The sequence below is a fragment of the Colossoma macropomum genome, unplaced genomic scaffold (genome assembly GCF_904425465.1).
Source record: "Colossoma macropomum unplaced genomic scaffold, Colossoma_macropomum, whole genome shotgun sequence".
Lineage (NCBI taxonomy): Eukaryota > Metazoa > Chordata > Actinopteri > Characiformes > Serrasalmidae > Colossoma > Colossoma macropomum.
Window position 1 is genome coordinate 34,177,279 of NW_023494785.1, and position 22,367 is coordinate 34,199,645.

The 22,367-nt window shown below is 39.1% G+C and overlaps 1 protein-coding gene and 1 long non-coding RNA gene across 7 annotated transcripts in view; one reads left to right on the top strand and one right to left on the bottom strand.

Moving 5' to 3' along the window:
* Nucleotides 1–20,444, bottom strand: LOC118822733. 2 transcript variants are annotated; one of them, XR_005008468.1, is made up of 4 exons: nucleotides 20,250–20,444; nucleotides 17,922–17,998; nucleotides 3,832–4,072; nucleotides 1–428 (listed from the first exon to the last, which is right to left on the bottom strand). It is a non-coding gene; the product is annotated as an uncharacterized LOC118822733 (long non-coding RNA). The 2 variants fall into 2 exon arrangements; XR_005008467.1 differs by lacking the exon at nucleotides 17,922–17,998 and having other exon boundaries at nucleotides 20,250–20,434.
* Nucleotides 19,232–22,367, top strand: part of rb1cc1 (RB1-inducible coiled-coil 1) — a 27,100-nt gene continuing 23,964 nt past the window's right edge. For 2 of the 5 annotated variants that reach the window (XM_036591947.1, XM_036591981.1), the window contains exons 1-2: nucleotides 19,232–19,628; nucleotides 21,775–21,906. In XM_036591947.1, the coding sequence (XP_036447840.1) occupies nucleotides 21,836–21,906 (71 nt within the window). In that variant the 5' untranslated portion in view covers nucleotides 19,232–19,628; nucleotides 21,775–21,835. The other 3 variants (XM_036591971.1, XM_036591954.1, XM_036591962.1) reach the window with 3 other exon arrangements.

Genomic DNA, 22,367 nt, shown 5'->3' on the forward strand with positions numbered 1-22,367 from the left:
GTCTTCTTACAGCATTGTAGAGTAACATGTGCATGAACACTAATGTAAGTAAGTATTTATTTATAAAGCACATTTTAACCCAAAGTGCTGTACAAGGAGAACGCATTTAAGTAAAGGACAACATAGGACAATATCTAATGTATAACAAAAAAATACAGAAACAATCAGTTTACAAAGACAAAAGCTGATCAATAAAAAAGGGTTTTTAATCTAGACTTAAAAGCATCAATAGAGGGTGCAGACCTAATGTCCAAGGGTAGACTGTTCCACAGTCTCGGCACAGCAACAGCAAAGGCCTGGTCACCATTGAGTTTCAGCTAAGACCATGGCGCAGTCAGTAGCAGCTGATTTGATGACCTCAAGGACTTGGAGCCAGGATAGAGTTAAAGCAGATCTTCTATATAGGACGGTGCCACAGCATCTGATGACTTAAAAACAAATAAAAGAATTTTAAATGGGATCCTATAGTATAGAGGAAGCCAGCGTAAGGATGGCAAAATGGGAGTGATGTGGTCCTTTTTTGTGCCTGTGAGATGGCGAGCTGCCACATTTTGGACTCATTGCAAATTAGCTATTGAGGATTTACTGACACCCAAATACAAGAAGTTGCAGTAGTCTAAGCAAGATGTAATAAAAGCGTGGATAACCTTTTCCAGGTCTTGGGGTGACATGAATGCCTTAATCTTGGCGACTGATCTCAGTTGATAAAAGGAGATCCTAACAACAGACTTACTTTGTTTGTCAAACCTGAGGTCAGAATCAAATATAACCCCAAAGTTCTTTACCTGAGGCTTCACATGCCCCAGCAGCCCACCAAGATTATCCATTAAGAGACTGGTATGCCTGGGTGAGCCAAACAGAATCACTTCAGTTTTATCTTCATTTAATTGGAGAAAACTGCCTTCAAACTAACACTGAATTTCATACAAACATTCATTCAGACATTTGAGTGAGCATGGGTCTTCAGGCCGCAAGGGGAGATACAGCTAAGGATCATCGGCATAACAGTAAAACTGGATATCATCCTTCCATACTTCTTTGGAAGTATTTCTTCACTGGAGAAAGTGATCCTAAAGCCTATAACTGAGGACATACTACAGGTCTATTTACACTGCCAAAGGCATATGACAACATAGGAATACTCCCAGTCACTTGTGAAAGACATTTGTCTTCATTCAGAGATAAATAAACCATTCTCTCCAACATAGGCCTCCATTTGCCCCATTTCATAAGCACATCTTTAACTGTGACCACTGAAAACTCCCTACTACTGTGAAGATGCTGCAGGCAGTGGTTTCTGGCTGCCCTCTTTAAAAAAGTGAGAATCCAACTTATTAAACTTTATTAATTAAGAGATAAGAGCCCGAAAGTGCTGCTAGAGCTCAGAGGAGTCCCACTTTCGCACTATAAAATTTGACGTTTTCAGCCATTTTAACATCCTGAGATGCTGATAATGATTCAGCGATTAAATGTGGGCCGTTATTCATCAGGCAGCAAATTATTAAATGCAGTTTAACCTGTTTCAGACATAGATGTGAGATTGGTTTCTATGAGCGCTCATGTCAACTTGGTTTATTCAGCATTTTTTAAAGCTTTGGAAAAACGAAAAGCAATGGGTTGAAAAATTTGCCAAAATGATTACCCAGTTCCTGCATGCTCTGATTTACGTGGTCTAATGGGCCCCTGGAAATTTAAGAGGAAGGTCTGAATTCCCAATATTCAGTCTAAATTGGATTTGAAACTGAAATTGCTTACTTTTACAGTGATGTTGCCTTTGCCCATGTAGATTTTAATATCATACAGTGTATGTGTGCCATAGTAGCGCCACCTAACATCACATAAAAAATGGCACCAAAGGCATCAGAACAAATTGTTCAGATACTTTCTATAATACAAAGTCTTCTGTTTCCATCTGCTGGTGCAAAATGGAGTTGCACCATCTTGGTCCAAGAACTCTAGCTCTGTAGCCCACCTGCACTGCACAGTGTGGTGTTTTCTGCTCTAAATGATTAGAGCTTTATCCAGTGATGGGCCTCAGGTACGAGTAAAACATAAATGTGCAGTGCAGGTGAACTACACCCACTTATACTTCTTTAAAGTATAAAAATTCAGGAAAGTAACCAGTTACTTGTGCGCTCTGCAGCTGATGGACATGTTTCCGCTGCTTCACCACAGCCTAAATATCTGCTTTCCCTTCACTGAGGTCATGGAATAAAATATCTCTCCTATGCAAGGAGACAGCATTATGGTTTGCAACACTGACACTGACATTTTTTCCATTTTCGGCCTTCACATTTTCCCATAATACAGTTAAAGGTTTCCATTTAAATAAAAGGAGACAACCTTTCCAAATTTCCACTATGGTGGACATTAACGTGAATCTAGTCTAATCTAACATAATCATATCTTCCTTGCTTATGCTTTGCACAGTTCAAGATCTGAGAGCAAATGGCCAAGCTTGATTTGTAATACAGCCCGACCAATATAATGGTTGGCCAAAATTACAAGCCAATATTATTCAAACCTGATGTTTTTTATATATATATATAAACAGAAATACTACTGATAATGAATGACTTTTTTTCTTTCTAGACAACAGGATATAACCATAGACAGTTGTACATGCTGAACTGGTAAATTAGAATTCAAATTGTGGTTCAAACAACAAAAACTTTTAAAATGTATCCAAATCTAGCCTTTAGAATGAGGATAACTTGTAATTGCAAAGTTGTTCAGGTAAAAACTGAATCACATTGGTCCTGTTATTTATCTATAGGAAGGAGAAAAAATGGCAAGTGGCAAGGATTTTTTAAATAAAGTCTCATTTTGAGGTTCAAATTTTCAAATGATTTTTCAAATTTTCACTAATAATTTTTGCGTTTTAATAATTGTATTAAAACTTGCCAGGACCACACTGATTAATTAATATATGGAGACTATGGTGGGGGAAAAGTTGACATTTTTAACGTAACTATTTACCTACCAATGCCAGAGATTATTTCAAAACCAATTTTAAAATGGGCTGACCAAAATCCTAAGACTAGTTTGAAATGGGCTGTTTTCAAACAATTTACAGTGAAAGAAATATATCTTATGAAAACTTTTAAATGCAAAGTTTTTAGGCTTACTAAATTGCATTCTTTGAATCCAGTTTCATGTTTTCAAGTGAAATAATGTACAGGGTGTACTCGATTAGATTGTTCGGAAATTGTTCACTTCTATTAAAACTTCACAGGGTAATCAAGAGTCCCTACATAGACACACCAGTCAAGTTTCAGGAGGAAGTTCTACCTTTTGACCAAAAAGCAAAACAACAAAGAATTGTGGGTAGCCCCGCTCCCAGTGCTGCATTATTTATATTCCATTATATTATCAGACAGTATTGTTGGTTAGCAGAACCGATTGGTATCAGCTGTAAAATTTTTATATTGGTTTAATGCCCTAAGTTGTATTTTTAATTTAATATGAAAAGATAGTGCATGTGCATTGCCTTAAATAATGAATATCCCCTCGTATTCACGATATGTTGTTATTCCACATTAATTATTTATTATTTTACACAACTCTTAGGCCAGTTCTTAAATCATAGAAGGACGCTCTTGTCGCTCATTTGCTCGGCCAAGAATTAGTTCGCAATAAGCACATTGTGGATAAATATAGAGAGAAAAGTTTGGTCTATGAACAAATTACAGTAGATTCTCTTGATTAAGAGCCAGTGTGAGTGACCTTAACCCATGCACATATGGAATGCATGCAGTTACTTAGAAGCATTACACATAGTGTACAGTTATTGTGCCGTGCAGTTAGTGAGTTTGTGTATGTGTGTGCTACCTTAGCCTCCATTTTCATGTCCATTTTTATCCTAACAGATGGTGTCTTTGGCACTCGGCTGTGGGTGGGACGGCTCCTCAGGCGTGAGGGGGAAATATACAGTCGGCAGGGTTTTCCTATTGGCATCGCTTGGCTACCTAACCAGCTGCTCAGAGTGCAATCCTTTTCAAAAGCTCTCCACCCACTCTCTCTTGCTCTCTCCCTTTCTCGCTCTCTCTCTTCTTGACTTCTTGTACATCAGCTGAGTGGAAGCCACAAACAAAACATATTGTCAAATGAAAGAAATGGAAAAATGTTATGCAAGCAGCAGCTTTCAGAATAACATTGCATTTATTATTTCAAGAAGAGTGAAGATTTTGAGCTAGAATGTTGGTATATTGGAAGGTAAAATGTTTCCTAATCTGTACACTGATACTTAGCTCATTTGCAAAAATGTAAAAGAGATTTGTATGTTCAACACAACTTGAAAAAGGTGAAAAAGAAGTACAAACAATGACATCATTGTCGGATCAGCCAAACAAAACAGACTTTACTATTCAAATACTCACAAGCACAGGGATGCCCAAGTTTAGTCTTTTTAGCTAAAATCGAGCGTTTAAAATAATTATTTCAAAAAATTATATATTTTCTTGCTAAACCATATTTTAAAAATACAATTTTGTAGGAAAATAAGAAATAAATGAGTTCTATGTAGAAAAAAAATGCTTGTTCTCTCATTTGGTGAGGGGGTGGGGTTAGGGCAACTTGTGGCAGCCCTACTGTAGCCATTTACTTATGTATTTATTATTCATTTATTTTGCCAGTGTGCTCTAACAGTTGCTCTACATTGCACTCTTAAAGAGTTTGGTGACACTTTACTATAGCGCCATGTTCATAAGTCTTGCATGACACCAATATAAGCTTGTCATGACAACTGACTTGGGCCTACTTTTTCTAATAGGTGTCATTTGCATTTGCCAGATTTGTTGTCAAGTTGACATAACGTCTGTTTCAGGTGATGTTGACTGTTGTCTGACATAAGGTTGTGTTATGAGACTTTCTAGGGTAAAACAACACAGACTTTGTGGCTCAGTGTATGTCACAGTGACATAAAGCTGATAATTTGAGCTTGCCAAGTAAGAATTTTGTGTGGTAATATTACATTTTGTAATATTTTAGCTATGTCATATTTGCATCACTATGCCACTGTGATATACAGTAAGCTTTCAAGTTAGTTGTTATGACACGCATTTCTTTTACCCAAAAATGTTTCCACAATACAACAAACCACAATATCAGAAAAAAATCAATATCACGTGACAACTTGACATCAAGTTGACAACAGTAGACTTTATGACAAATGACACCTATTGGAATAACCTTTATAAATGTTTATATAGGTTTATGTCCTGAAGAGCGTATAAGGGGGTTATGTAGCCTTATAAAGGTTCTATGGCTGGTAACAACAATATTTACAGGTATCTTCAACCGATCCCTATCATGGTGCACTGTCCCTACCTGCCTAAAAACATCCACCATAGTACCAGTTCCAAAGCAGAATGCAGTAACCTGCCTGAATGATTACAGGCCAGTGGCATTAACATCAGTAATCATAAAATGTCAGAAAGACTGGTCCTCAAGTACATCAAGGCTGCTCTCCCACCTACTCTAGACCCTCACCAATATGCATACAGATCCAATAGGTCAACGGATGCTATTTCCACTTCCCTCCACAGTGTACTGCTCCACCTGGAAGAGCGAGGAACATACGCACATCTGCTGTTTGTGGATAACAGTTTTGCTTTTAATGCCATCGTACCCAGCAGACTGTTTTCCAAGATGACCAACTTAGGCCTCCACTATAACATCTGACTATGGAAACAGGACTTCTTAACAAACCATTCACAGTAAGTCAGGAGGGGCCCCAACTACTCTGCCACCCTGTCACTCAACATAGGAACTCCGCAAGGCTATGTGTTGAGCCCTTTCCTCTACTCTCTGTACACACAGGACTGCATACAAGCCCACAACATCAATGCTATCATCAAATTTGCAGACGACACAATGGTGGGACTGATCATTGATGGAGATGAGTCTGCCTACAGGGAGGAGGTACAGAGACTGACAGACTGGTGCACAGAAAATAACCTGGCACTAAACACACACACACACACACACGTCCTCTAAGCCACTTCTCCTTCTGGGTCGCGGTGGGAGCTGGCGCCTATCCCAGAAGTCATCAGGTGGAAGGCGACACTAAACACCAAAAAAAACAAAAGAACTGATCATTGACTTCAGGAAGAAGCAGGTTGACCACCAGCCACTGCACATAAACAATGACAGAGTGGAGAGGGTCTCTAGTTTTACATTCCTAGGAACCCACATCTCAGAAGATTACTCATGGACAATGAACAGAAATTCCTCGGGAGCGTCCTGACTTACGGGATACTTTTGTGGTACAGCAACAACTCAGCAGCTGACAAAAAGTCTCTGCAAAAAGTAATAAAGACAGCAGAGCAATTCACCAACACCGATCTGCCTACTTTGGAAGACGTCTACACCTCCCGGGGCTTACGGAAGGCATCCAGCATCATAAAGGTCCAATATCACCCAGCACATGAACTGTTTGAACTTTTCCTCTCTGGGGAGAGATTCAGGTCCATCTGAGCACAGGACACAAGACTGATAAATAGTTTTTAACCCAAAACCATTACTACACTGAACTCTGCACTGAAACAGTGCACCTCATAGGCACAACTGTGCAATATCTTATTTATTATTACTTATACATTATTTGAACCTGTGAAGAACTTTTTAACGGATGCATGTGAATGCTATATGTTTTATGTGTATATATATATATACATACATATATATATATATATATATATATATATATATATATATATATAAAGCATCATTTCAGGTTATGCACCTGAATTTCATTGTAGGTAAACATGCAATGACAATGAATGGAAATCTAATCTAATCTAATTTTCAAAGCACTTTTTGTGAACCATTTTTCAAAGGTTCTTTAAAGAATCATATGAAACAGGTTTTCCATCACAGAGAGGAACCATTTAACCAAAGAACCATTTAAACATTCAAATTGTTTTTTGAATTCTCATCGTTGTATATATAATAATTTTCTTCATTAAAGAACCCTTAAAGAACCACTTTGTATGGGTGTAGTAGCCTAAAATAAGAAGTATGATTACTTCAGTGAAATAATGACTCAAGCAGAAGCGCCTCACTGTGGTCAGCAGTGTGAAAAAATTGACAAAGGACAAGCCACAGGCCTGTCTGGAATATATTGTCTGGAGTGTTTTTAAGTGTGTAGCCACCAAGCTGGATGAATACACTGTTACTGTGACATCTTACTCTCTTAAAAAAAAAGGGGTCACAAAGGGTTCTTCTGGCAATACTATATTAGAACCATTAGAACTAGCATTAAAAATTGGGCTACTACTCTGTGTGTGTCCTCTTAAGAGTGCAGTTTACTTGCTTTGCTTTCTTTCAATTCTCTACTCGTTTCTCCTTTCTCTATTGGCCGACTGCCAACAACAATTCAACATGCTCAATCTGCTGACGAAAGCCAACAGTGTGAGACACACTGCACATGCTAGAGGCGACGGTCAGCCACTGATGCTCACTGACAGCCTGTTGGCACTCTAAAAAGACGCACTCTCAGAGTGCAGCATGATATTTTAACGCTAGTGCAAGTAGCACCATTTTTATCTATTTTTGTTCATTTTTAGACAAATAGTATTTGAAGATCATATTCCCAATGGGAAAATGTTTAATATTGTTAAGTATAAACATAAACACACAGAAGCTCTGAAAGTGCTAACATAAAATACAGCATGGGATAGTCACTTATTTAACGGACTACATACTACTGCACTTCCCGCTTTAGAGAGTTGTTCTTTTTCACACAGGTGCATGTATGCCGATCATCAGCTGTAGTCTTTACATTGTGTTTGAAAGAAAATTTTATTGGAAAGGTCAAAAGGCAATCATCAGCTGGCCTTTGCTTGCACTTGTTCTTCCTCACCCATTTGATGAATCAGGGCCCAAAATACAAAGCATGTAGAAGTGGACACAGGACAACCGTGTGAAAACGTCTGCAAGACATTACAATGTACGACAAGCCATCCCATCACACAATAGGGGATTGTTGGCTAGCTTGGAAAGCTCATGCTCACACAAATCTAAAACTCTACTGCTCACCCATACATACCACAGCACAAACATCATCACCCACCCAGCCACCCAGCCTGCACTGAAAATCTCTGAACAGGACATGTCATTACTTTTCCAGAGAGAGAAGGTCAGGAAGACACCAGACCCAGGTGGTGTTTCACCCTCCTCTCTGAGTTTTGACCAACATATACTCATAAATCTTTAACTGATCATTGGTGCTATGTGAAGTACCTTCCTGCTTTAAACAGTCCACAAAAAGGCCTATTCCCAAAAATGAAGTTATCAGGGCGATGGGTCTGATGTCCTTTAAGAGACTGGTATTGGCACATCTGAAAGATATCACAAATCCTAGTTTGCACATTGGACCATCATGTCTGATGATGCAGCGGACATAGGACTTTAGTACCCTGACTGCCCAATGACTTGTTCTTAAGAATCTTGTTCCTAGGGCCAGAATCATACACAAGTACGTGAATGCAGACACTCTGAGCTACACAGATGTGGTTTAGAGCATTGTTGTGTTCTACAGTGTGTCATAACACAATTTATTATGCAACGCAAGTGCAAACTGTATTCTGAGCATTACAGCAAGGGCCACTGTAATGGCAGCCAAGCCTGGCCAAGCTGTCTTGTACCACCAGCATGCCTTCTCTTGATAAACTGTCATAGCAAATGAGTAGTTGGATGAGTCTTTCACAAAAATGGTTTGTTTGCATAAAAATATACAGTGGGGTCCAAAAGTCTGAGACCACATGGAAAATCTGGGATTTGTTTCTTTTAAACCTGGAACTAAACAAGAGAGTTTAGTACAATTTAAAAACATTTAAAACAAAGAAAAGTTATGAGAAATAAAATGAATAATATATGTTTAAGATTCTGCACTATTTCTGGGTCTCTAATCAAATTTTAGCCAATTTGTGACATTGACCCTTTAAGGCCTTTGTACAAATAGGTCACATTTTGTTGTGTTATTCCTTCCACTGAAACACATGCTCAGGTGGAGTTCATCCACTCATCAGAGACTTTTGCACAAACTTTATGCCTGCGTTCATGACAGCTCGAGTGCATGTGATCATTAAAGCACAAAGCAAAGTAGAAAAGAATGCAAAATAGAGGCATTTTCTTTAGGGGTCTCCCATGCTGGACCCCACTGTATAAGATACATCTTTAGTCTGAAAGAAAAGAGAAAGCAGCCCACACTCCTTTACTGGAGCTACTCCGCAGCTGTTTTGGCTGATGGAATGACAGTAAACCCTGTTTACAGACCACCCCCTTGAGTACTGAGTGTTTTAATCATCACAGTAATTTAAGAACACATTGTGAGTCTGTGCAGAATTTCTGTTGGCCAGGCATTTGCATTTGCATTTGCCTACTTGCTTTGAAGATGTTTCTGGCCTTAGACATCAGCTCAGCATTCAATACTATCATCCCAGAATTGTCTACATTAAACTTTCCCAACTCAGCATGCCTGCTTCCATCTACTGGTGGATCATCAGCTTCCTAACTGGCAACAAACAACAGGTGGGGCTAGAGAAATTCACATCATGAATAATCAGTTTAAGTGCCTCCCAAGGATGCATATTGTCACTGTCCAATGAAAAACATGTATCTCCATTTTTTTCGCGATTTTTACTTTTCTGCACCATTTGAGCTCAGCAGATGTCCTTTACATTGTGTGAAAATTTCATGATGATTAGACCAATAGAAATGCTCAAAATTGCTTAGAATAAAAACTTTTTCCATTAACTTACATGGAAAGTAAAGAATGTTTTTGCCCTCTCCTGTACTATTAAGTTACTATTTTTGGAGATACTTGTTTTTCGCTGGACAGCGACGATATGCTCCCCACCACTCTTTTCAGTGTAGTAGCTAATAACTGCACCTCCACAGACCCCTCTGTCAAAATCCTGAAGCTTGCAGAGTTGTCTCATCCAAGATACTGACGAGTCTGTTTACAGGTAGGTGATGAAAACACTCAAAACTGTGGAGATAACGGAGGACTTTAGTAGGAGCCCCCTCCCCTGCTGGCTGACACTGTCCTTGACAAGACAGTTAGTACAAGTGATGGCTGCAGAGTCCTTTATGGTCCTGAGAACTACAGTCACTAGGGACCTAAAGTGGAATATCAACATTAACTCCATCACTAAGAAAGCCCAACAGATGATATAGTTCCTGGAACAACTGAAGAAGTTCAAACTGCCTTACAGGCTGCTGGTTCAGTTCTACACAGCTATCACAGAGTCTGTCATCACCACCTCCATCACAGTCTGGTGTAGCTGTGCCCCTGAAACATGACCTTCACAAGCTACAGCGTGTCATCAGGTCTGCAGAAATGACCACTGGTGTTAACCTGCTCACCCTGAACAATACATACATCTCCAGAACTAGGAAGCACGCAAAGAAAATCATTGCACTCTGGCCATCACCTGTTTCAGCTCCCACCCTCAGGCAGGCGCTTTAGTCTAATTAGAGTAAAAAGAACCGGACTCTGCAGCAAGTAACCAGACTTATTTCCTCACACAGTTACACTCATGAACAATTAATGCAATTAAGCATTGTTTGTGGTGCTTCTCACGTTGTTGTACTTTTAAATTTATATCATTTTATTTTATTCAGTTGTGCTGCCTCTTAACTCTACACATTAATTAAAGTCAAAATTCTATTGTTACGTTTTGTGTACTGTGAGCTACAGAGTAACCGAAGACAAATTCCTCGCATGTGTAAACATACTTGACCAAGTCTGATTCTTCAATGAAATACTGAAAGGTAACTCAGCAAAAACAACTTGAGTAAAAATATATTCAGTCAAAAATCTCCAGAAGTACAGAGTTATCTATAGAACTGCAGTGGCGCTTCTGAGTACATTCAACATCTATCAGCATTGGAACCGAAGTTGGTTAGGTGTTATATTTCTCTTTTTGGAAGGATCCCTTTGATCTAAAATAAAATGTTCAAAAGTGAGAGGTGTGAGCAACCAACAGAAGTTCTGAACCAGGTTCTGAACCAACAGAACATGCAAGTGAAAGTGCACAAAAATACTTAGCATAATCTCATAATCATTGGAAAATACCCAGAAGCGAGCCCATTAAAACTGTGCTTAGATATACAAAACTGATTACATGGAACTATTTACTACTCTGCTCACAAATGGTTCTTATCCTAAACACTTTATCAAAAATTTGCATTTCAGTTTAATTCAATTACATTTTACTAATGCAGAGTTTGTTTTACAGTACATTTGTTTTACACATTAATACTATACTGAAAAGGACAGCGTTCCTGAGAAGGAAATCTTGAGAAGAGCCAATGGAATCCCATCCTTACTTCAGCATCACCAGATAGTGGATAGACAAGAGAAAAGATGAACATACAGTCATCATCCTGTTTATAAACTTCTGTATTGCATTCATTGGTCAATTTTTGAGGCCCACCTACCTTATAGGTCCACTATATACTCTCTTACCAAAGTACCAAAAAAGGGTTCTTTGACTTGTAATAGTGGAACCCTTTTTGGTGCTATATAGAACCCTATTCAAAAAGAATTCTATATAGAACCATCTACAACACATTCTCCATCAACTTGGAGAACGCTTTCACAATGCAAAGAACCTTTTAATCATGCAAAGAGGGTTTTAAGTGTTAATGGTTCTATATGGAACCATTTCTTTACTAAAGAACCCTTGAAGAACCATGTTTTTAAGAGTGTAGATGTATAATTGTAGTCTGGTGCCCACGTACTGCTGTCCAATTTGTCAGCCACCCTCTGCTCTATTCATTACTGGTCAGTTTTTGACCATAGGACCACTATAAACCAGTTATTATTTGGCTGGTGGAACATTCTCAACACATCAGTGACACCAACATGGAAGTACACACAAGCATATCAGACACAGTGGTGTTGCTGGAGTTTTTATACATGACTGTGTCAATGCTAGGTTGAGAGTGGTCCACTGCCCAAAAGGATCCAGCGAACCACAGGAGCCACAGGAACCACAGAACCTGACCACTGACGAAGGGCTAGAGGATGGCTAAAACAAATTGTGACAACAGATATGCTACAGTGTGTAACAGTAGGTATTGTCAATAAAGTAGACAGTGAGTATTCAAAAGCAAAAGTGAAATTCAGAGGCTTTGAGATGGTAAAATGTCTGTGAGCAAAACCATAATCAGTGTTTAACATCAAGGGGAAGAACCTGTTATGTTGGACAGATAAGACAACATTAGAAATATGGGTTTAGGGTAGGTTCATGGGTTCTGTACAAGCATATGAGAGTTAGAAGTTAGGAGTTCACAAGGTGGGTTAGGAGCTCATGAGGATGATAATGGTAGGTAATTTAGGAAGTCTCCGGAGCATCCGGGTGGGGTTATTGGAGGCTGGTAATCATCGCAGCAGGAAGGAGAATGGCACATGCAAATATGCTACAAAGGTAATCAGCAAGCCAGTGCAAAAAGCCAGGGGTAGCAGGAGAAAGATGGCCAGGTTTCTTTATAGTAGAATCAGAATCAGAATCAGAATCTTTATTCGCCAAGTACCAGCGGTACAAGGAATTTCTCTTGGTGCAGGTCAACGTAATATTAAATTTAATAAAATAGACATAGAAAGGATATAGTATTTCTAAACATAAAATAGCACAGAAACAATCTGCAAGTAATATAAAGAATGTGCAATGGGAGATAAGTACAATGAAGTACTGACGTATGTATATACAGTATGTACAGCTAAAATAATTGAGCAGCAAAAATATTATTGTAAATGTAAACATACTTATAAAAATATGCATATGTGCACTGACTACAGTAGAAGGATTATGGCATGGTATCTACAGTGGTTATGTGTGTGTAAGACAATGAATGTGCAGCTGTCTAAAGCAGAGGGATATGAGAGTGGCCCTTGTTTAGGAGGATTATGGTCTGGGTAAAGAAGCTGTGGAGGTGGCTATTGGTGCGGGTCTTTAGGGCTCTCTGCTTAGATGGAAACCGCTAGAAGAGAGAGTGACCAGAGTGTGAGGGGTTAGCCAAGATTTTCCCTGCCTTCTTCCTCATCCTACATGAGTAAAGAATATATTTGTGCAAAACAGAATATGTCAGAAATGTCACTGAAGATGCCCCCATCTGACCACCTTAGCTTCAGGATCTACAGCTGTTCCTTTGAATCTCCTGATTCAGTGACTCTTTCTGCCTCACTCAGGCAGATGTGAGTGCATCTCCTATAGAACCTTTCAGTGTTAGGTATTCTTTACCAAAGGACTGTATGTCTTGTACTGTCAATTCAAATACATAAATGTAGAGAAGATCTAACACAAAAACCTATATTACCAGAATAATCTTACTTAATAATCAGGTTATTCAGCATACTTTCTATCGTTAATGTGATTTTTCTATATCTATGCATGTCACCAGCGCCCCCCCCCCAGTTTGTCAATCAAGGGACCACCATAGGACCATAACAGACCAGATATTATTTTGTTGCTGGACCATTCTCAGCATAGCAGTGATGCTGACTTGGTAATGGCATAAGGGTGTAAAAAGAAAAGAATGTTTGAAGCTGCATTTGAATATGTTCCTTGCCACACACTCTCAATGAGCTGAATGCCAAGTGGTGCTCCCATTGGCCTAACGACTCCTGGGTCCCATCATACTGAAAATAGCCTCCATCTCCTTCATACTAAGAAGTTGCTTGACACCCAGATAGGCCATGAATATTACATTGTCTTTGAGGGACCTGCTTGTGCTCAGAACTAAAAGAATTGGCCTTGGGATCAGTATTTATTAAAAACTGTCTTGAATATGGAAAAATATTTCTTTTGGCAGTAGAACTTTGCATGTCAAATGAGGAACAAACGAGGCGTGACAATCTGACAAGTTTTCAGTGCAGAAACAACGCAATGCACTATGAAATAATTAAATTTATGGTAATGAATGAAGGTGATAAGGGAGACCAAAGTTTGCTCTAGTGTTGTTTTAATGCATTTTTGATACAAATTACATTGCACAATCGATTTGATCAGTAGCATCAGTCGGGCATCTCAGTTACATGTAAAACTCATTATTGTTTAATGGAACTGATTTCTTTATTGTTTGAGTTCTGCTAATTTGTTTGTGATTCACAATTTGTCCTCAGGTTAGCAACCAGAATGACTTTCAGGAGCATCAATAATAAATTAGTGCACTAGCAGTAGGTGAGGAGTATATCATGCATGACAAATAGTTTTCTTCATTGCAGCCTTTGTGAAGAATCAGTATTCATAGTAACAAAATGCCAGAATGCCACTGAAATTGCCCACATCTCACATCTTCAGGATCCAAAGCTGTTTCTCAGAATTTCCTGGTGCAGGGAGTAGCTTTGCTGATAGTAGCTTCTTTTGTCTCAACAGAACCAATTATAGTTGCTAAAGGCTGCATATATTCTTTTATATTCTAGTTTATTTAATAATGTTGAGCTTAATGTCTTGCTTGTGCAAATGGGTGCTGCTATTTCAGAACCTCACTGTTGGTGATGTGAGCTGTATATCTCATGTGGTCCGATCACAAAGCTTTATGTAAATGCACAGGAATCCCACCTCAATTATGAGACTGCAGTTTATTCTAGAGCTTCAACTGTCAACTGGCGCGTTAAAATTAAAAAGCAGCGGACATATCGCTTATTTAAATTCTAAGCTTGGTTCTTGTTGAAACCTGGAATCCTAAGAAGCAAGGTTAAGCTTAAGGCTGCTCACAAGTAATCCATAATAAATGGTATTGTTGTAATTCTCATAATATTATGCTGAAAAAGGCCTTAATTTCATGGTCAAGAAAATGGTGGCTTGAATGTTTCTCTCTGAGGGGGTCTGTGATAGTTTTTCATCCCTCATACCAAACAGAGTTAAACTCACATGATTGATACATGCACTGATGGTGACTGCCAGCCCAGATGAACCCCTCCACCAAGTACAACTGCAGTTTTATTAGAACAACATAACTCAGTACATATGCGCCTGTAACATACATGTATTTGCTTCACGATACCAGAACTACTCATAGACTCCATGCAAATGTGGTCCAATTGTAACAAAACATTAATAATGCATAAGAATTTCATGACATGGAGAAGCAGTGTGGAGACATAAAGAAAGAGTGACCTAAAGAATTTCACAGTTTATGGTAACTGAATTTGCAAACACCAGTAATGTAGCTGCGTAGGTATTCTGCTCAGTTTGTTGTAGAATGACCAGTACTGGAACTAAGGTGGCACAGAAGCATAGAAAATTTTGTGTAATCAGTAAATTCAAGGTAAAGTGCAATAAGTCTGTTAGAAGTGCAACACATTTCTGTCTAATAACATCTAGCACTGGATGCACTAGTGGAACATGCTGTTTTGAACACCACACCACACAGCTGGGTTATCAATTTTTAGAGTTGTGGACAGAGTTAGGCACTGAATATACTGTTCTAAATGTATTCGGTACTGTATTCCATTTCAATGCATAAAGAGTAACATATTCAGAATACATTTCGCATACCTTTATAATACATATTGCTAAATTGATAAAGCACATAGGAAAAACTGGAAAAAGCTGTTGTAATTTTTATTTAATTCACACTTCTTTAGTGTTACTAATGTTATTGTTTTTGTGTCTTGTTGCCTGCTTTAGTCCACTACTGCTCCCATAATCCCACTGCTGTCTTGTGAACTAAGCAAACAATTTGCCATGTCCCAATAACCAAAACTAGCATATTCAACTATAAAGTAGGTAGCTATGTCATTTACAGCTGATGGCATGTACGTAATTTGGCACGAAATGCATGCACGGGTCCAATATAACACATTTGCTAAACTATGTCCACTACTAAAAAGACTGCTGTGTTCAGTCATCTGTCAAAAGAGCTAAGATTAATAACTGACTAATTTATCAGTCTACTCAGGCTTTAGCGGGAATTTCCAGTGTTTGCAAAGAGATGAAATTCTTCTTCAGAGTACATCTTTACATGCCATGCACTGATTTTAAAATAAATAACAAACAGGCATTGATGGTATTTTTTTTTAAGATGGTACATATATTTTTAATTTAATAGGTAACTATTCTATAAGTATTCTCCTAAAGTATGACCTCTAGATAGTGTCATTGCAGTCATCTACATTTTCCATCAAATAAACTTCTTTGCAGTCTTAATTTACACTGTGGATAGGCAAAACTACTCACTTTTTATCTGAAACCAAGTGATACAAAGGCAAACATTAATACTGGTAAACCAATTACTGTGCTTTTAAAGGGTCCATATCCTACATTTTTCTTGCATTTTGCTTTTTTTCCTCCTGAGGACCACTTATAACATTTGTGTGCTTTAATTTCTTTTTTACATGACCATTTTCCAGAGTTTGCCTGTTCTCCCCGTGTCTGCGTGGGTTTCCTCCGGGTACTCTGGTTTCCTCCCACAGCCCAAAAACATGCAGTCAGGCTGATTGGACATGCTAAATTGCCCCTAGGTGTGAGTGAGTGTGTGAATGTGTATGTCTGTTTGTCTGCCCTGCGATGGACTGGCGACCTGTCCAGGGTGTATCCTGCCTTCCGCCCAATGACAGCTGGGATAGGCTCCAGCACCCCACCGCGACCCAGAAGGATAAGTGGTTTAGATGATGGATGGATGGATGATCATTTACCAACTTTACCCCTTAGAATGAAATGGCTGATTTTGCTGCTGTGCCCTTAAGACTGATATCTCAACAAGCTCTGTTCTGATTGGCTGCCCTCGTATTGCGCCTAAATCAAAAACAGCCCAGGCTGGAACACTTCTTATAACTTCACTGTGAATGGGCAGGGCTAAACTGCTGTAGGCTGAATAAGCAGATACATGTAAATGCATTGTTTTTTGTGACTTGAAAAGTCAAAAACAGTTTAAAACAGGCCGTTTTTACAGGTTAGTTTTCATATATGGACTGTATGGACTGGGGAGTGAATGGTATGCTTTGAAACAATAGCAATGTTTTCACACTACATCAAACCCTTTTAATTAAAAAGGGAGCTATATTTGTTTTTCTATGATATGGGCCCTTTAAAACCTAACCCATCCCTTATAAAAGTAGCTATACCTCTCTTTTTCCTACCAAATGCGGTTCCCAATCCTAGTGCTACACTCTTAAAAAAATGGTTCTTTAAGGGTTCTTTAGTAAAAAAAAGATTCTATATAGAACCATGAAGACTCACAGAACCCTTTGCATAATAAAAGCGTTCTTTGCATCGTAAAATGGTTCTTCAGACTGTGTAGATGATTCTATATAGAACCTTTTTGAAAAGGGTTCTATAAAGCACCAAAAAGGGTTCTGATGTAGTGTTACGATGTCAAGCTTGTAAGAATAGAACCCTTTTTGATGCTGTATAGAACCCTTTTCAAAAAGGTTCTATGTAGAACTATCTACAGCACATTTTCCATCAATCTGATGAACCCCTTAATCATGCAAAGGTTTCTTTGAGTGTTGTTGCTAAAGAACCATTGAAGAACCTTCTTTTTTTAGAGTGTACTTTGCTCGTAAAATCTGGTGCCAAATTTTTTGCTATAGTGATATAACCAAGCTGGTCAGTTAGTGATCAAATAAAAACTGAATAAAGCTTTTATGTGAAATGTGACAGTTAATATGCTGCAAATTAATGAGTATGTCATGTCGCATATTTTACCCCACCCAGTTCAGAATATATATTTGCTGAGCACTTCACTGCTTTCTTCTCAAGTGTTTTTTATCCTTGCTTTTGCTTCTTTGTTTTTTATTGCTGTTGTCTGTCCTTACATGATTCACATATGAAGTTGTTTGTTCAGCAGTGCAAAAACTAATGCCTGTAGAACACTGCCTGTTGTGTCAACCAACCCCAGATTAACACTGCAAGGCTGGTGGTGTATTTTAACAGGCTAATCCACTCTACGAAACCAGGCTGTACCTTTTGAGGAGGGGTCTTCCAATTTACCTTCCAGTTTTCATGTGAGAGAAAAGATGGTTCAACCACAGGAAGATGGCCTATAATAAACATAATTGGCCCATATTAAACAGCCCAAATCAACCTCTTGTACAGTACGCACTAAACTGAGCATTTAGACATTTTCTTCAGTTTCTCAAAACAGAAACTGGTCTAGGGCACTACCTAATTTCTCTTCCTTTGCTTTATGGTGGTCAGTAGTCATGAATTTAGGTTGTTGCTGTCTAGTAATCCCTTGCAGAGCATTTTCAAGCTTCAGCAATATTAACTTTCGAAGTGACACTGTTAAATATTGTGGCATCAACATAGAAGAACACAAAGAAAATCGTTCACACAAACCACACATTTGCACATTTAACAACAAACGTCTCTCCTATCATGAACATGGCGCTTCCCACGAGCCTCCTCGCATGGCCTCTCTGCATGGCCACGCCTCCTGTGCTTTCACGGCCAGTATTGAGATGCTACAATATTAACATTTCACTGTGTGTTTTAGAAGCATAGCCACTCAGGAATTTGAGTCAAAAATACAAAACAGAAATAATATAAACCTCAATGAGTTTTCATCAGCTATAATGTGTATGATCAGATATTTTCATTATTCTGGATGATTTTCTGTAGGTAAATGATCCATAACTGCCAACATGTGAGTATGTAAGCTGTTGTGTGCCTCGCTTCTCCCTCTAGATTGTGGGTGCCCAAACCTTTTGTCTTGGGGGGGCATATTTGTGATGGGCCATGGGCAAAAAAATAAATAAAACCAAAACAGTACATAAACAAAGAAGGACCGTAGGTTACGTTTAATTTGGGGTGGCTAAATGTTTTTACACCATATTTCGGAAATAAATAATTTTAAAATAATATTTAGTGTTTTCTCATGTAACTTTCTGGTGGGCCAAATCAAATGTCCTCATGGGCCAACTTTGGGCAAGTCTGCTTTTGATAAAAAAGGCATTTTTCCCTTTTTAATCTTTTCTGGGGCCGCAGCTGACTTGCACACGGGCTCCACAGCCATGAATTCACTTTAGTGAAAAACACACATATTCAGTAAAACAGTGAAGGTTTTTGAAACTCACTAAGTTTGTTATTCAGTAGACGTGGTAACCACACATTACTTACATATAATGTAAAGAGTGGCTGTATCTCTTTTCGGACAGCGTCTAGCTAAAAAAGGACCTTAGGTAACATGGTTCAACTCGACCCTCAACCCAAACCTCACTCACAGCACACGGACGGTAGGGGCAGGCCTGCGCCTTCACTCCCTCCCATGCGCCGTGACGTCAAGCTCGACGACAACAACAAAACACAGCAGCAGCAGTAACAGCAGACTGAAGGGTGTTAGCTTAGCACAACTAGCTTCGCGGTTGTAAATAGGGTTACACAATATATCTTGCGCGCAGGGATCGGCGACAAGACGAACAGCGATTCAGTGAGAATCGTGACTATAAGTTAAGATGGACCACGGTTTAAACAAATAGTAGCTGCCCTTTATGGATTTGGGTTGCACCTGTGTGAAAAAGCCCCCGGTGTGTTATACAGCTAAGCTAATTATCGTTAGCCTGTTAGCGCAGCAGCTAATCTTGCTCTATGTGCAGCTAGCGATACGTTCAGCATCCAAGCAAGCGAGTTCGCTGCTGCTTTAACGCGAAGAATGGATCTCAACTAATAGAGGTAACTAAATAATGTTTTTATAAAGATGTTGTCTACACGTTTTCAAAGCAAAGAGCACCAAAACGTAGCAGGTCGCGCTGCCACCCACTATTTTACGCTATGAAGCTAGCTGACGTTTGCTAACAAGCTATGCGGATTTCGGTGTTGACTAATGCAGCACTGACTAACTAAAAAGTAACATTATATTAGCGTCCAGACATGGACGGCGTTTAAGTTTGCCCGCTGAGAAAAGCATGCGGTGAACAGAGTAGCTGGCTGAGCAGTGGTGTGCATACGAAGTCACGTCGGTAGTCCCTTGTGACATTGTAGTCAACATCTTTTAGTGATCTGGGCTTAGCTCGCTAAGCTAACCAAGCTAACTAACAATCCCACGGGCGACGGTTCCCCAGTTCTCAGGCTGGCAGATGCTGGACGTTGGCTCATAATGAAAAACTAAAGGGTTTAATCTCTGTCAAAACAAAGGCTAATGGCATGACAACTACTGTCGACAGTTTTTGGATCAGAAATCTTCAATTAGACGCTGAACAACGACAGATGTGTCCACCGTCAAAGCTGTTAAGTGTGTTAATAATGTCCTTACTATATAACAGACTGAATGTCTTGGGTTTCAGAAGTACTCACTGTTTCATGTAATAAATTCGTTATTGACCATAGTGGAGCCCCTGTCCACTTGCTGCACTTAGCCGTCGTCATGTCAGAGTGAGCTGCTTGGCTGCTTGGGTTCATTTTACTAGGGGACATGGCTTTGGTTCTAATGTTCATCCAAAAACAGAAGTGGGACACACAACACTGCTTGGCACTGGTGGACTAATGATATAATACAGTAAAAAATCCCAGGTACTACACGGTGTCGTTGACTTACGTAAAACCGTCCTTCTCTGCAATTTTGAACTCAAATTCCTGAGTTGTCCTGTTTCTTAAGTGTTTAAGCATTGATGAAGCATGAAAACACTCATGGAGATGTCACAGATGTTTTTCTACCCAGTAGCATCGTGATTTTGTGACCAAACCTCGCAAGAACGAAGACGTTAGACCTTATGAGGCTAGACATTAATTTAGGTCTGTGTATGTTGACAAAGGTTTCGTTTCACGTAGCTGCTTGTCGTTGGTTGGTTGGTTGGTTGGGTTGTTGACAGGAAGCTTTCCATTCCGGGCCCACAAGAGTTTAGGGCACACTTCGGAAAGTCTGCTAGCTACGAGTTCGCATATAGTCACCGCTAACGTTACTAGTATTAGTTAACTCTTCTTCCATGTTTTATCTCTATTAAGGTCACGTGGGTTTTTAAATAAAGTGCGTGGTTTGTATGAGTTAGTAATGTTATGAGACATTTGACAGCACTTTCCCAGTGAGCGAGCTAACTAAACTTAACTCTAGTGACAACATGACTCAGCCTGAAATATTCCGTGTTAGCCGCGCGGCTAAGTAGAAACTAGACACAATAGTATGTTTGAAAGCTTTGACTGCTTACATTTTGTTATGTACGGGCTCGGTAACTTCTAATAGACTTCTTATAAGTACTCACGAGGGCAAAGTTAGATAAGCTAACGTACATTGTGTTAGTCTTTTGTTGTCATGGTCTGAAGCGTGTTCCTTTCAGTGTTGTTCACAGAATGGCACAAGGTGTCAAAAGTTACCTCAGTTTTCTGACTACGTACTTCTTGAGTCGTGACAATATGGGTAGCTGTCTGCTTTATGTTTTATATTTTAGCGCCAGAAATCAATATACTGTCATTTCGAAAGTCTTTCCATAGAGTGTTAGCCAGAATGCTTTAGTTAAGCCTAGCATTTCTTTTCATTTCGTCAGAAATTCTGGACTCATTAGGTAACCACATGTAACACTCAGCCACTTTCAATACCAGTTTGTTTGATATTACTGAAAAAAATGTGATTACTATGTATTTAGCGGAAGTTTCTATTATTAATTGCCTTGAACAAAATGACTGACCAATATGAGATAGCATTTACTTGAACGTCTTCTTGACCTTTGCTTTTATCATGTAACTGAGACAAGGCTTTACTTTAGTAACAACGGCTACAGATTTGGGTGGTTCATGAATATTCACTCATAATGTGTTATAATAATACATTGCTAGCTCAGATTTATTTTTCCCCACTTTTTCTAACTTCTTTTGTGTTTTTTGTCAGGAGAGCATCAGTGACTAGATGAAGGAGCCGGGCCGGATCCAGAAGCAGTGGAGAACTCAACATGAAGTTGTATGTGTTCCAGGTCAACAATGGAAGCACACTGACATTTGATACCGAACTCGCAGTCCAAACGTAAGTCCTCTTTGCTAGAGACGGCATATCAGTATCGATGAGTATCTGTATCATATCTGTATCAGTCTGGCTGCTGCATACTGGACGCGCCACACCGTATAGTAGAATGCATCGCGACGAGGAGCACTGATAAACATCAAACTCAAGTTGATTTCCGCACTCTACTTGTATTTAATGGAATAGAACTTTTAAAATAATTTATTAATTCACCTTGTTTGGTATCAGCTTATTAATTAGCTATTATATATGAGGTGAAAAAGACGAGGTTAGTAACGTTAGCTGTGGTGACAGACGATTAGTGTTTGTAGGTTCATCGTAAAGACTTTAAAATTACTTCCTTTGTGGTCTAGTTCTAGATTGTATTTAACACAGTAATGGCAAAATGTTTAGTAGAAATTGAACAGTGTTGAATGTCACTGAGCACTGCTGCAGATGAACACAGAGTGTTGGTACCGGCATGT